The sequence below is a fragment of the Rousettus aegyptiacus genome, unplaced genomic scaffold, assembly GCF_014176215.1.
Source record: "Rousettus aegyptiacus isolate mRouAeg1 unplaced genomic scaffold, mRouAeg1.p scaffold_m13_p_3, whole genome shotgun sequence".
Lineage (NCBI taxonomy): Eukaryota > Metazoa > Chordata > Mammalia > Chiroptera > Pteropodidae > Rousettus > Rousettus aegyptiacus.
In genome coordinates, this window is record NW_023416306.1 from 143,454,449 (window position 1) to 143,470,437 (window position 15,989).

A 15,989-nucleotide genomic window follows, 5' to 3' on the forward strand; every position below is an offset into this window, starting at 1 on the left:
GGCCTGCTTTGCTGGCTTAGGGCTGACTGCAAAGCTGATGCTTGTTTTCCAGAATCAGAGGAAAGTTTAACAAAACAAAATTTTATAGCCCCTGCCCAGTAACATATATTACTTTAAAAAAATAAAAATACCTTTCCCTCATCATACATTATTCTTTTACATGTATAATTTTCCTGACGTATTGAAGTAATATTACACGGTTTGCTATGACTTGGAGGTTTATGGCTCTTCTGTGGCAGATCAGACTAAACATAATTCATTCATAGCTACTTAGTGCTCAGGGAAATAAACCCCTAAACTTAAATAACTATGGTATGACCTCTGTAAAATATTATTTATAGTTTTAAAACTACTATTATATAGATATCAAGATGTGCCAAATGTTATAAACCAAACACAAGTTGGTAAATGGGACATCCAGTATTCCATTTATTTTTGCTTTTCTTTCTGGATGTTTCTTTACAAATGCTATTTTTGTTTAAATGGATTCTGGCATAATTATCTGGCAGAGGAAAGCAATGTTCATTTACATTTCATTATAGAATTCTACAGTAAGTAAAAAATTCTCCTCTATCAAGAAGCACCACAAAAATGTAAACATTCCATTAACTCACTGCAGTTTCATAGGAAAGACATTGGTTACCTTTGGGTATAAAGTAACTGTCCCCACTATCAATGCGCTAATGCAGCCCATCTGGTATTTATTTCTGCGAATTAGTTTATGGAGGAAAACCTGATTGCACATTTAAGTCTCCATATTGGAACTCTCAGCTTAGCATTATCATGCTATTAAGAACAAATGTGCATCCCCTGTACTCTAAGATTTTCAAAAAATGTAGGCTGTCCTCTTCACATCTCATTTGTTTCCTCGATTATTTCGCATTCATTCGACTATATTGTAAGAAATAATAGGTTCAGTGACAGTAATAACCATTCAGCAAATGTTTGAGGACTCACCATACGCTGGTCACTCAACCTGACACTGGCATAAAGATGAATGAAAAAAAAAAGTTTCTCAGCCTCCAAAGAACTAAAGTCTGGATGTGGAAATAGGTAAACAATAAGCAATTTGTAGGCAGCATAGGCATGCTCTGAGAGAGGAATGGGATAAGCACAAAGGAAAGCTCAGGCTAAGGACAGGAAGAGGAGGAGGCAGGAGGACTTCGCAGAGGTCAGAGGACACAAACACTCAGCATAGTCTTGAGGATGCATGGGGAGATTTGGGTGGGTAGGTGGATGAGCAAGATAGCATGGGCAAAGACGTGAGGGGATGTTGGGTTCGGGCCTCTTCAAATCATTCAACGTGGCTGGAATTTGGTGGGGATTTGGAGGAAAAGGGAATGAAGATTTAGAATGAAGCCAACCATGAAAGCCTTGTAGACCCTGCTAAGAAATTTAGACATCTTCCTGTAGGCTATACATGGACATGAGAGATTTCAAGTAGAGTATAACAAACACACTGAGATCTGTCTTGGTAGCTTATTCTCTCTGAGATGAGGAGAATGAACTGGAGCCCACTTAGGAGGCTCTTCCAACTTCCAGATGAGAAATAACAAAGCCCCAGGTCAGGGGAGTGACAAAGAGAGGACTGACGGAAAGTGCATTTAGGGTTTAGAATTATATCCAATTTGGAGGTGGAAAGAAACAAAGGGAGGAGTCAAGGAGGTAGTTCAGGTTTGGGGCCTAGTTGATTGAGAAGGATAGAGGAGTCACAGCATCTGAAACTATTCTTGGAAGAATGGATTTGGAGGAGAAGTCAGTGAGTTTCGTGCTGACCACTTGGAGCTTATGCTACTCGTAGGATGTTTAGGTGTGCCACAGAGGTAGTTGGAGATGTAAGTTTGGAGAGAAGTTAGGATGGAGATAGAGATTATGCCATTTATATATGCAATGTTCAATCACGTTTTTAGAGATTTGGGGAAGTAAATATATGAGCTAATTTTCTCCTTGAAGTAATACTGGAGAAATACCATAATTCAGTTATTTATAAATTATACTGGTATAACGGATAACTTCTAACCCCTAAAGCCTGGCAGGAAAAGAGTAAAAAGTATCTTATATTCTATCACTTCCTATGAATAGGAACTGTTTCCTCTCTCATTTTGGATTTTTTAACAAAACTGGGAAATGTCTTTAACTTATTAAAATCATAACAATTAATCAAGTCTTCTGTTGAAAATACTCAAGTGGTAAGTGGTCCATTTAAATGACTAGCACTGCCACACCCATAACTTATGCTTTTGTTTTAGAACACTACTTATTTTTTGAGAGTTCTGACCCAAACTGAGAAAAATATATTTCTACTTAGTCTTGATAACTTTCTAAAAGCTCAAGCATTTTGATGGATAAGATAAATGAGACCACATAGTGTTAGCACCTTGGACTTTCAGAACAAAGACCTTTTAGAAGAACAAAGTATCATTATTAATGACATATCATTTACAGTTTTCATCAGTAATGTAAGGTTTCAGCCACTTTAATGGGAAGTTTAATGCTCAATGTGGAGGGCAAGGCTATTAGTGAAGGTTCTTGACAGTAATACTTTTTGCTTCTAAGGAAAAAGATAAATCACACTCAAATTGGTCAAAAAGACAAGCTGAGGGGTTCAGAAGGAGGTGAGCCACCATCCGCTTTCTGCATTTCTCAAAGGCCTCGTCATCAGTGAGTCTGCTGGTGAGCTCTGGCCTCTGGGATGAGCTCCCTTCACTGCCCAGCCCTTGCCTTCTGGATACCTTGCTGTCCAGAAAAATGCCTCATACTTTAAACCTCATCTTTCCCTTTCCCACTCAGGAGGATCCTCCAACTTCCAGATGAGAAATAACAAAGCCCCAGGCCAGGGCTTTGTTATTTCTATCTTTCCACACTCTCAAACGGTCTATGTTGGGTTTCATAGCCTCAGAATTTTTCTGTGTCCCATGGTGACCTGCTCAGTTACATACAGAAATAAAGAAATGCTGATGTGGGAGGGGAACAGACTTCTCCTACTGTCAAGATTCTTTTGGCTAGTCTAATAATCAAATAGATATGAGGCGGATTAGCAAGAGAAAATAACCAAATTAAACACATACATATGTATGGGAACCCCGCATACACAAGAGTCAGAGACCCCACATGCATGAGGTTCAGAGATAGAAAGGGAAAATGAGTCTATAAAACATCCTGAGCTAGGAATAAGGTAAGGTACCTTGGGGGCTTCAAAGGGTCATTGCAGGATGATAAGAAGAACAGATGCTTAGTGAACATGTTTGTCCTACTCTAAAGATAGGTCAAAAGAGGTTATCTCTGATAATCTCTAATGGGCAAAGACCCTAATTCAAGTTCTTCTAGGTAGTTAAGGGAGGGGCAGAAGTTTCTCTTGAGCCCAAGGTTAAAGCTGCCTTTAGCTTGAAACAATTTGCATACCACAAAGGCAATCTTGGGGCAGCTTGTTCTAAACCCCCATACTGTATTGCTGTGGTGACCTAATTTACACAAGTATGCCTAATGGTGGGACTCATAACACCAGGTGGCAAAACAGTGGGGAAGTATATTTCTCTGAATACACGTTGTTAGTCTTATCAGGGCAATTGTGGGGGATGGCTATATATAGAATCAATGCCTTTAGTGGCTTTTTATTTTTTGCAAATACTTTACACAAAGTGCTGCTCTCATGTAAGATCTCCTTAGGATCTTAATGTCAGATTCACTAAAGCCTTCTTAATGACATTTAAAAAACTACTCTGTTCTTGTTGGAGGAAAATTAAGAGAAATTCTCCTGGGGAAAAAATATTTAAGTTAAAAAATTTTTTTTTTTAATTTGTCACTAAACTCAGTCATCTATGTTTTAAGTATAGAAAAAAATATATGGGATGTCAAGAAATGCCCAATAAAAATAAAGGAAGATGGAATTTACTGTTATAGTAACTGATAACTTCTATCCAAGAGCGTATAAGGAATTGGTTACATTGCAGTTCTACCAATAACTCTCTTGGTAAGCTTACTGGATTGTTTAGATTACCAATGACAGAAAGAGAGCAATCGACTTAAAAGTGAGGCAGAAAGGACTGTGGTTGCATATCGTGACGTGATATTTATTACTGGATGAAATCCGAGACTATATTCTGTCTCTGATTTTTAACACTTGCATAATCAGTAAGTTGTTTAGTCAATTTGTTTCTGGAAATACCTGGAAAGCCTTACTTGCTATATCGTTTGGGGAGTTCCCGCCAGCTATATTAATTTCTCTTTGTGGTTTATTTGATCAAGGTAGATCAAAGCACACTGCCAGTCCAATTGTTGAGGTTTGACTTTTTCTCTCTCATCCCAGACGACACAACTTAAACTGAAAAGCATTTACTGGACAACAAGAGAATTCAAGCTTAACTAGAATATTGAGATATCAAACAAAATGCTTCATTACAGAGATCGTCACAGGAAAATGTTTCCCATTTTTTGTTTTTATAGTTGCTCAGGTTTTGTAGTCCAAAATACCCAGCACGTAATTGCATTTTAGTATTTGAGTAAAATGCAGAAATGGAGACTACTGTTACAATCATATTCCTTAATAATTTTTAATACTTTAAAAATTGATTATATTTTACCATATTCAAACAATAGTTGAAGATCGCCTAATTAATATGTGTTGGTAAATTCAAATTGTTTTAGGAAGTTAGTGGTGATTGAGTTCACTTTGAGCCTTATTCCAAAAGTTGATTTCTTGCTGCAATATAAATTCCCTAATAACAAATGAGCAAAGAGGTTGGTAATGTTTATACCTTTAAGATCATAGTTCAAAAGAATTAAGCTAACACGATACCAAGCTAAAACAAACATAACCTTTATTCTCTTTCAAAAACCCAAAGAATAGGGCGTGGAATCTAACTCATTGATTTAATCAGAATACCTTAAATTTTGTAGTCTCACTTCAAATTTTATAGTACTAGACCAAATATTGTACAAATGATAGCAAAATACATGGTTGCTCTCAACTATATAGTAAAAAAAAAAAATGTAGTAAATTCTCATATGCAACATGAAGGCTAGGCTAGTGAGTTGCCTAATAAAACATTCATCATAAATAAACATTACTTTATAGACATATAATGATCATTTTCATAGCCTAAAATCATAATATACAATCCAACAATAAAATCGTGTCAACTCTAGGAGTTGGGAAACTAACACACTGGAATGCGTAAATATTTTTTAGTTTATGTAAATAGTGGAACAGAATCTCTTGAATCAAAGCATTCTAGAAAATCTGATCAGATGTCATGAACATGTATGCTGTCCATTGATTATTAATTTTCAAAGAACTAGAGTAAAATAAATGTAACTTACTTAATACAATTCTTTGACTACTAAACAAATACTTCAAGGTCTTGCCCTGCCTTACAGTCCTGAGCAAAAACAGTAGTAGCTGGAAAGCAGCTGTAATAAAGCAGGTACTGGAGAATTCTGACGGAATAAATGCCTTATATCTATTTGGGTAAGATGATACCACCAAGGTTTTTTTTTTTTCCTTAAAGTTCCTTAGCGATTTTTTTTTTTTAGATTCTATTGCTTCTTAGAATAACTTTGTATATATTAGAATGATTTTAGAGTAGTCAGTTTAACATCTCAAATGTTCAAATGATCCTTGATTCTAGTTTACGTATACGACTATATTTCCTTAGCATTCATTTAAACATAATCACTAGAAGCAAACGTGCTCATTTGAGAACATAGGTTAAAAAGTTTTTTCTTAGACCTAAGGGAAAGGTATGAATGTAGCTTTTTCAAAGCATAAAAAATAATTTAGATGACAAAGAGAATTGGGTCAGGAGCCAGGAGACACAGGTATGACTTAGAGAAATCAGTTTCCCTCTAAGATCCCTTTCAGCTCTCTAATTCTAAAGTTAAAACATTCCCTCCATGTTCAAGGCTGAGTGCTAGACCAAAACGGCAACTTTGATTGTCGCTGACTCTGGGAACAAATGACTACCTGAAAAACTGGACTAAGCGTATTGCTTCAGGCCCAACCTCAGACACATGAGGAAACAGGAAAACACCCACTATGCTACTTGTTCCCTGGTTCAGGACATTGACTCCTAAATTTGAGGGAATACAGGAAGAACTTCTAGACGAGATGACTAAAACGCATTTTCAAGGGTCTCGCCCCAGCCTTACTGTGTTAGATTCTCTGGATTCTAACCTATCTATCTACACATTAAACAAGCACTTTCTCCCCCACCTTTCCACACCCCTGCAGGTTATTTGTGGGCTTCACTCTCTACCCCGCAACTCCCCTGCCACCAAAGAAAACCATTATCTTGTAGAAGTAAAAGCTCTAGAGTGAGTCCGGAGCCAATCAGTAGCTGCCTGATCTTGAATGAGTTATTTAAGGTCTGTCTCTTCACCAGATAGGCGTTAAATAGGAGTCTCTATTGTCCCTTCCTACGGACTTCAAGAACCTAACATGTCAACTAGGTAAATCGTGAAGAAGACTGGAGAATTTGCAAGACTGTCCAAGCACCCCAGCAAGAGTCTGGTAGCCCCCAACGTGGTACATATAATTCCTATCTCTGGTCCCTTATCCACAACAGACGGGAAAGGCGAGGCTGTAACTGAGTGAGCGGCGAGGAGGAGAACCAAAGAAGCAAGAGAGTTTTGGCAAGGAGGAAGGATGCTTTGAAGCAGGAATCACTCCTCATCCTCGTCCTCGTCGCTCTGGTCCTGGTAGCGAATGTAGACGACCAGCATGACAAAGCCGGTGAGGATGCAGAGGGAGCCGACGACCAAATAGGCGATACCCAAGAAGGGGTTCTTGCCGCCCATCCACGAGATGCTGCTGAAGATGATGCGCTTGTGGCCGCCGAAGGCGCGCACCGGGTAGTTGTAGGTGATGTTGACCTTGTAGGCGCCGCGCGGCAGCCCGGCAGAGTAGTTGCCCTGGCGGATGCGCGCGTACAGCTTGCGGAACGTGGGCAGTGCTGCCGTGCGCATCCACACCACGAAGTCCTGGTTGATGAAGCCGGTGTTGTTGGGGTCGGGGCTGAGTTCGTAGACCGGCCGGGGCCAGTTGGGCGGGCGCGCGGTGCCGTAGAAGGCTAGTGCCAGACTGCCGTTCACCAGTGGCGGGTTGTGGAACTTGACATGGTAGTCGGTCCACCAGGCGATGCCAGTGCGGTCGAGAGGCACCCTGACGTAGGGCCCGTCGGCCCGGAGCTGGTGCCACAGCGAGAATGTGTCGTTGAAGAGGCTGTTGGCGATGGCGCCGCAGGGCGCGATGGGCAGCCCGGCCGCGCTGAACTGGTAGGGGGCGCACTCGTTGGCCGGGTGGCGCAGCGCGCTGGGTAGCCCACTGAGCTGCTCGTCGTCGCGGGACACGCTGTAGCGTCGGTCGTTCTGGTAAAAGTTGGTGAGCTCGTAGTAGAGGTACACGGGGCCCTGGAAGAGCTCGGGCAGCGAGAAGTACCAGGCGCACGAGCAGCTGGGCGGCGGCGCGTGGTCTTGGTCGGCAGCGGCGCACAGCGAGCAGTTGCCGGTGCCGGGGTTGCCCGTGTAGTCGTACTCGAGCTCCTTGATGCCGTTGGAGGAGTAGTAGAGGCCCAGGCCCAGGCCGATGAAGGCCAAGCCCGCGCAGAAGAAGAGGGGCAACGTGATGCTGGCCGACAGCAGCGGCTGCCAGGCCGGGAGGCGCTGCTGCGTGAACGCAGTGTTGTCGGGCTGGTGGGCGCCCCGGGCCGTGGCGCTCCAGGTCATGGCGGCCGGGACAGACTCACAGACGGGTGGAGGGTGCTCAGATGGTTCCAGCCGAGGGTGCCTCCCACTCCGCGCTGGGCGAGCCCGGGAACTATTCCCGAGCCTGGTTTCCGTGGGCTCAGGTGAGTTTTGGGCCTGGCCCTGCCTCCGTCCCCAGTACAGGTGAGTATGAGTCCCAGGTTCTTCGTGCCGCGCACAGAACCCACAGTTCCGCCTCGGCCCAGGTGATCCGGACCGACTCCGCCCCCGTTGTTTATCTGGACCCGCGCCCCGCCTCCGGAGGTGAGCTGGGCTCGTGTTCCTTTCCTCCCTCACCTGGAGCAGCCAAGGCTCTAGTTCCCTCTCGGTCCGGATGGGTCTGGGCGCCAGCTCCTCCTCTTCGAGGTGAGTGGCGGCCCCAGGCTGCCTCTGAGTGGCTCATACCTTGCTCAGGTACCACCTTCCCTTCCTCCTCCCAAGTGGCTGGAGGGGCTGACCAGCCTTCTTTCCCGAAATCATAGGAGCTGCAACCTGCAGCACAGAGTTCCACTGAAGGATTACACCGTGGGTCCCGGAAACTTGAAGATTTCAGGTTATTAATCCTATTTTATCTGGGGGGGGGGGGGGGAAGCACTCTAGATCCTCTTGCCTTTGTAGGTTAACTTATGGACTCCCTTTCAGTCAACTTTCAGCCACAAATTGTAATGCCCAGAAGATTTACACTGTGGTAAATCTGTTTCTAATTCAATGCCTGCATTCAAATTCTAGCATATTTTTTTTAAAGGTAAATGGTTTTCCGGCCAGGTGCCCTGATCTGATTGTTTAACTAAGAAAAGTGGAAAGTACTCTAAAAATAAAATGACTTTAAAAAGAGAATTGAAGACTGCAAGAAGTTCAGAGCCTTTAAATGTCTCTCTAGCTGGTGGAGAAACCAAACCACACAAGCAGAAAAATGCACTGGACTATAAGTGATTTCTTTTTCTTTTTCTTTGCCTGATTATTTGCAGAAAGGCCTGATCCTGGGTCCTAAAAGATCTAGCTGCTGCCCACAGTAAGGACATTGGGAATGTTTGGCCTAAGGAGATGAACTACAGGGATTTATAGAATTTTTTGAAAGTTGAACTCAAATTAGGGCTGAACATTGCTTGAGATTCTGGCTTTTATATTTAGGTTGGTGCAGTATACACAATGGAGTGTCGGGCCACCTGAATTTATTGCTAAATCCTCCCTAGATATTGGCTCTCCTACAGCTCATAAAATGCAAATAACTTACGTATTTCTATATTACACTTCTGCACCCAGAACAATATATTGCATTCAGGAGTCATTCAAAACCCCTTGAAATTTAGAAGGTTAAAATACTTGCTAAATTAAACATCAGGAATTTTTTTTTAAGTATCTCCAAGTGTTTAGCCCTATGCTAAGCTGCTAAGCAATATAGACGATAGAATAAGAGACTAAAAAGTAGCCTTGTCCTCAAGACATTTGCAGTCTGATAGGAGGCATATTACTTAGGAGTAAGAAAGAATCAAAATAGCTGGCATAATCAGGTACCAAATTGTACTTTACAGAAAGATACTGATATTAAAAAGTAATATTTTAATAATGAAAAAATTGTTCCATCTCTCTGAATGGAATGTAATTTGGAAGCTTTAACTGTTAGAGTCTACTGAAGGAGGTCCAGATGACTTGAACTCTACTTCCCTCACTTCTAATCATACCCCGAGAGGAAATGCCAACAAGTTCTTATGATTCAGTCTCTACTACCCCTTATTTCAATAAAATAAAAGAATAAACAGTTCTCTGCATTGTTATGGTTGAGTTCCACCCACTCCAAGTCATTGAGTCATTAGTTGGCTTGACATAGAGTCCAAAGAACTAGTCTCTAGGAAGCTTTCAGTTCTCAAAACTTAATCTAGTAGGTCTTAAGTCTAACAACTGCCATGCCACCACTCCCCTAAAAATCCAAGTTCTCTTGAGCTGAGAGTCTTTCCAGCTTTCCCTTCCCTGGGTGACCTGAAGTTTATTCATTCTGCCAACTAAGGTAAAACCAGAGTGTCCCAAAAGCTGAATATTTCAAGACGGAATTGTCAACAGGGTGAAACACAGCTGAGGGTTCAAGTAAGATAAGAAATGAAAATGAACATTGGATTTGACTTCTATGGGAACAATTTCGGTGGAGGGGTGGGAGGAGTCAGGCTATATCAAGTGAGGGAGAGAGGAAGTGGAGACAGCCAAGGTAAGACACCTGTTTTTAGAAATGTGGGGTAGGGGGAGGAGAAAAGCAAGTGGAAATCATTTAGAAGAGTATATATCCTAAAGGAAAAGCTTCCTTATTGATGACAGACAAGTGTTTATTCTGAGGGAAGAAAATAGTTCGGGCAAGGATTAAGACATGGGTGACATGTTCATGGATGGTACAGAGGCGGGAGCAGGCAGGAGACACTGGGCCCAGAGAAGGAGACAGAGCACATCACCTCTGACATTGGAGATCAGGGAATAAGAATAGATGCGGAAAGCAACTGAGTTTTGGGCTTTACTCAAAGAACATTTTCATTTAAGAATTTCTGTGCAGTAAAAGGCATTGAGGGAGGAGATGGAAGGGAAAGCATGAGATTGTAGGGAAGACTTTCAGGAGCGGGAGAGAGAATCAGCTGAGGACACAAGAAAGGATGTTGGGTGGCTTTGTCTAGGAGAGTCCTGCCACCTCAGCTGTGAGATGGCAAATGATTGTGTCCAACAGATGGGGGTTTTCAGGGCAGGCGAATTAGAAAGCTAAAGGTTCAAGATAGTGTGGTTCCTGTGGCGGGGGTAGCTAAAGTGGTAGGACTTAGTATTTGAGCTGAATGGCAAAGAAAATGAAACCAAGCTGGTGGATCAGAAGAAAACATAGGGACCAGTAAGTAGACTGGCAGTCTTAATAATGTTAAGGAACAGGTGGCATGAAAGCTGAAGGGAAAAGGCGCTGGTATGAGATGGGATATTAAAAATTTTGGAGGTGGAGCAGTGCCGAGATCCATGTATATGTCATATTTCTTCTCTCAGCGCATAAGTTCTGAAGGTCAGGAACCGAGATACATTGCTGTATTCCTCAGAGATTATTATGGAGCGAGGGTTCTGACCTCATGTCTTTTATTTAATTATGTATGTTATCATGATGCATTAAATGTCACTTGGATCATTTAAATTATTCTTAGTACCAATAAAGAAATAAGTTCATTTTAAACAATTATTTATTCCATCTCTTTATTAGAAAGAGAACTTGCAGTGAAAGAAAAGGGCAATCCCAATATTCCTAAAATGACTTAATTTTTACATTTCATTTTTTGGATGTTATCCATATAAATATTTAATTTTTAATTGGTCATAATTATAATAAAATATAATTGTCATTCTAGTTGTTAAATTACCTCCTTTTGAAATGTGATGAAGAATAAAATAATTATTTTTCATGTTTCTTTGTGGTTTCATACTTTTTTAATGGTTCCAAAATTCACAGGTCTACCATACTTAACTACCCTCTTATTGTTGAGCATGTAGATTATTTACAGTTTTTTTTTTTATTCTAAAGAATATAGTGGTGGAGATGTATTTGCATGTAACCTTTTATATTACAGTTGACCCTTGAACAACACAAGGGTTAGGGGTGCTGACTCCTACATAGTCAAAATCTGCATATAAGTTTTGATTCTCCCAAAACTGAACTAGTAGAAGTCTACTGTTGACCAAAAGCTTTATTGATAACACCAACAGTTGATTAAAACATATTTTGCATGTTATATGTATTATATACTGTATTCTTACAATAAAGTAAGCTTGAGAAAAAGTTATTAAAATCATAAGGAAGAGAAAATATTTACAGTACTATACTATATTGATATCATAATTATATATCATCTACACGATGAGTCGACTGTTAGTAACCTACATTAATATTGTCTTATATGGTACAAATTACTGTAAATATTATACATATTACTAATGTTAAACATCAAAAATGAAAAGATAATGTGAGAAAGAAATTCATATTTTTTTTACAGGAATAACAATTCATGTATTGAAAACAAAGAAGCAGCAACATGATTACTTCGGGTTAGCCTGGTGTAATTGACATGACTGCTTCATGGTAATAAGGAAATCTCCAAGAATTTTCCAATATATTGAAAAAATCCACATATAAGTGGATCCATGCAGTTTAAATCAGTTTTGTTCAAGGGTCAACTGTATTTCCTTAGCATAAATTTCTAAAAGTAGCAAAGGGGCTTAAAAGTCAAACTCTTTATAGGTACATTCTGCTAGAGTCTTTGACACTGTCACAACAATGTATATCTGTTACTTTCATCACAACTTTGCCAACAAATTCAGTTGTTAAGCACAAAATATATTTAGTCTATGCTAATGAACTATCGTATACTAGGAGAAGTAGTATAGGTTGGGGAAAGAATGCTGCCTGACAGTAAAGATGTCTCAAGTTCTGCTCTAGAGTTCCTCAGGATATAACTGTGACCTCGATCAAATCGCTTAACTTTTCTGGTCTCCTGATTGCTTATCCATATGAGTAGTTTGCCAGAAGAGCGAATATCTCTTTCAATGGAAAGATTTCTGTACCTGGTCGTCTCAAGAGGTCTTCCTTACACTGACTCATTGAATAAATAGCATTCATTGAGCATCTACTGTGGGCCACCCTGTAAGCACTTTACATTATTTCATCTAATTCACACCACAAACCTGGGTGGTAGTAGTCTTATCATATCCATTGAACCGATGCAGAACTAAGATTTAGGCTGAGGAAATGGAGGCTGGCTAAGTGCTCATGGAGGTCAGGAGAGTTCAGGGAGTCTAAGTTCAGCTTAATTCCAGCATCCTGCATTTTCAGTTACTGCACTGTAATGCCTGGGCATACTTCCTTTTAAAAGAACCTGAAGACTTGAACCAATTTTTAGTGTTTCAGGTCTTCTCTTACACACCGAAGATAAGAGAATTTTGTTCCATTTATGCGAAGAGTCCCAGAACATCTGAGTTGCCTTATTTTTGTGTAACAAAAGCTTTTATTTTTGAAACCAACTTTTGTTTAGCATGCCTATTTCTCTTGCTGAAGTAAAAATAACTTTACTTGTCTGGCTGTACTCAGTTTTTGCATTTATTTCATTTAATTCATGACTATTTATCTTACTGTAATAGAGTCAGGGTTTTTAATTGGCGTTCTCTTATATAAGTTTATACTACTCAGGATTGGTGCCTATTACTCTGCCCTCGGGGCAGCTTTTATTTAAAAGGAATCACATTAAATTGCTTCATAAAATTACAGCATGTGTTGAGAAAAGTTTTAAAAAATTCACTGTGCCTGGACTTCATTTTTCATTAAGAACTGTATTCAGCAGACTTCCTGTTTCAAAAATTATGGGGTGGTACCCCCTAGTGGAATATGCAGAGAAACTTCAATGAACATTCTGGAGGCACAAAAGACAGAGCTCCTTGCTGCAGTGTGTTGGCCCTTTGTCACTAACTTACTGAAAAATAGTGGGGCTTAGTTGGGTGAGTTGAACTGCAGGGGGCAGTATAAAACGAAAAATGGAACTGAGGTGACACTAGAAGTGGCGCTGAGGTGACACTGGAAGTGGCACTGACATCGATTATGAGATGGCCAGGTTAGGACATAGTGGAGATCAACCAGCAAGGAAGGGGTTGGGCTTGAACTGCGTGGATGGAGTTTGGTGGTAAGGTTGTGCTTTGTGAGCGGACGGTGGAGAGACCCAAAATAGGAGGACAAGTTTAGTGGCAGGGTTGACACAGAGGGGAAGGAAGAACTCTGTAACTGGAAATAAAAAAGGAAGTGACGATGGAATTGTGTCTAGTGTGAATGATGAGAGGGCGTGTATACCCAAGGTGAGGACTGGAGGAGCGAGGGGACACCAATGCTTAGCAGTGTCAGTGGGACAAGCACATCTTTTGAGGTTCCTCCCTTGCCATTCTAAAACTCACTGGTGTGGGGGTGACCTCACTGAAGCCTGCAATATACATTCTGGCTTTCCCTTTCACACAGTCACAATATCTATTGGAAACTTTGAGAATTCTTCACACATCTATCAGGAGTAAATAAACATTTAAACATGTTCAGAAAGTTGTCATATTTTGAAGTTGAATTAAATAGATGTCTGTTCCCAGGTGAGGGCAAAGCCATATGTCCTCATATCCGTTAAGTGGGAAGGGAGGGTTGACGTCTTAGGAAAACTGAATTGCCTAACGAAGATGTGTGTAGATGCTCTTTCCTGTTTGATAGCATCAGTAAATCGAATAAATATACTTTCAATTCCGTTTTCTAGGTCGCTGATTCAAATGTTTAAATATTTGTCCCGACATCCTGGGGACCTCTACTTGTCATGTGTGCTGATCAATATTGGGTTGTTAATATTCAAACTGGAGATTGTATACCTATGATGGGTTGCAGGGGCCCTGACCTTTCTCTCTGAATAATAAATCTGAATTTGTGATGGTTGTGTTAAAAATTTTAGTTTCGTGTAGGAAGAATACTATGAGGATGGCTGTGTTGTGTCAACTTTGAAGCTTATAAAGACCAAGACCCTAGATAATACCTTATCCAGTGGTTCCCATGCTGGCCAAGTAGCAAAATCACTGGAGGTGGGGACAATGTTTAAAAATAAATTCCCTGAACCCCGCCTCTTGCCACTAGATCACCATCTTTAGGGGCTGGCGCCCAGGAAACTTACTCAGAGCATTCTGATGGTCAGCTTGGATAGCCACTAATCTACTCCAGCTTCAAATCCACCTGGGGATTCTCTCTGATCTTACTCAGGGATCTCTGCAATGCAAGGAACAGAAACTTAAGTCAGCTTAAGTGACTGTTGTACAGAGAAGATGAATGTTGCAGAAGGAAGGAACTGAAGGAAGTATATCTAGCTCTCACAGAACTAGAAAATCATCAGGCAGCTTCCCTCTCTCTGCATTGTTTCTTGTTGCTGCTTTTCTCTGCACTTCAGCAGGCCACCTTCTTCGGCAAGACTTTCAGTTTGCTTCTCCAAATCTTAGCCTTGCATGGCTTTGGTTTGCCACAGTTCTGATTTGGGCGCCAGTGCTTGGTCACCTTACAGCTCCTGTTCTTTAGTTCAAGAGAGAATCCAACTTGTGTCAGAGGTCTAGCCCTGGTCCAAATTCTTCTAAGAGGGATGGGAGAGGTGGGGGAAAGGTCTCATGACACCTACGTGGCTGCCTACATCTTCCTCTTCAGTAAAAGGTAAAGGGAGTCTTCCAAAGGAGGGGTTGTAGTTTGGCCGAACACTCAAAGGGTGTCTACTACACATTTGTAACTTTCCAGCGAAGGGGTCATTTGGGCTCTGCTTGAATACATCTTGTGTTAAGGAACTCACCAATTTGTGAGATCCATTTCTTGTCCAGTCCTAAGATTTGACAGCTTTTTCAGTAATGACCATCATGTATTCTAGGTTCATTCTCTGGAGTAATGAATTCCCTACTTACTCTTTAAGAACTCCAAAGATGGCTTTCATGTTCAACTCAAGATTTTTATTTCCAGACCATGCTTCATTTCCTGACCTGGTCCTCTTTGGATCTAGACCCTCATCATTTCTGGCTCCTTCCTTTGTATAGCTTGAGTTAGTAGATGTTCTTAAGAATTTGCTTGATTATATACAATAATGTTTTTTTAAAGGATTGAGGTGGTTTTACAATATGAAATAGAACAACATACAAAAAATACTTCAAAGTGAAAGAATGAGGCAAAGGGAGTACGTTTTGTAAAATAAAGTGGAACTGAATGAGAAGTTGATTCATGAAGCACCTGCCATGAAATCCTGTGGCTTGCATGGGGTGGTCAGCAGGCTGGCTTCTTAAGGTTCCTAGTGAACAGCCTAAGAGGGAAGGATGGATCACTACATCCACAGGAGAAAATAAACCATTAGCTCAGAAGAATTTAAATGATTCCTGGTACAAAGAATAGGAAACAATTTCTCCTTGAGGTTCTTCCAGAGAAGATGTTGTTAAACTAGGTAAACAATATCATTAACAATATCCTTGCAGTAAATATTGCAGTCATTTCCTGAGACTGTTTCTTACAGTGTTATCCAGAGTGAGATATAATGGTACTTGGTCAAAGCACAATTCAGTGAAGCCATTCTAGGGAGGCCCTGTGATCTAGTTGGTGTGCCACTCTGTGGTTCTTTGCCCCACAGTCTGTAGATAGGAGTTAGAGGAGCTAGCAATGGCTTTCAAGCTGTGCTTTGGGGGCCCCATCAGTGGTGGGATTTCAAGCTTCC

The 15,989-nt window shown here is 41.0% G+C and overlaps 1 protein-coding gene across 1 annotated transcript; it reads right to left on the bottom strand.

The window, feature by feature from the left end:
• Positions 1-4,800: 4,800 nt before the first annotated feature.
• Positions 4,801-8,007, bottom strand: TMEM30B (transmembrane protein 30B). The gene has a single exon (XM_016162437.2). The coding sequence runs from the start codon at positions 7,720-7,722 to the stop codon at positions 6,661-6,663; it is 1,062 nt and encodes a 353-aa protein (XP_016017923.1). The 5' UTR covers positions 7,723-8,007; the 3' UTR covers positions 4,801-6,660.
• Between the last annotated feature and the right edge of the window lie 7,982 nt (positions 8,008-15,989).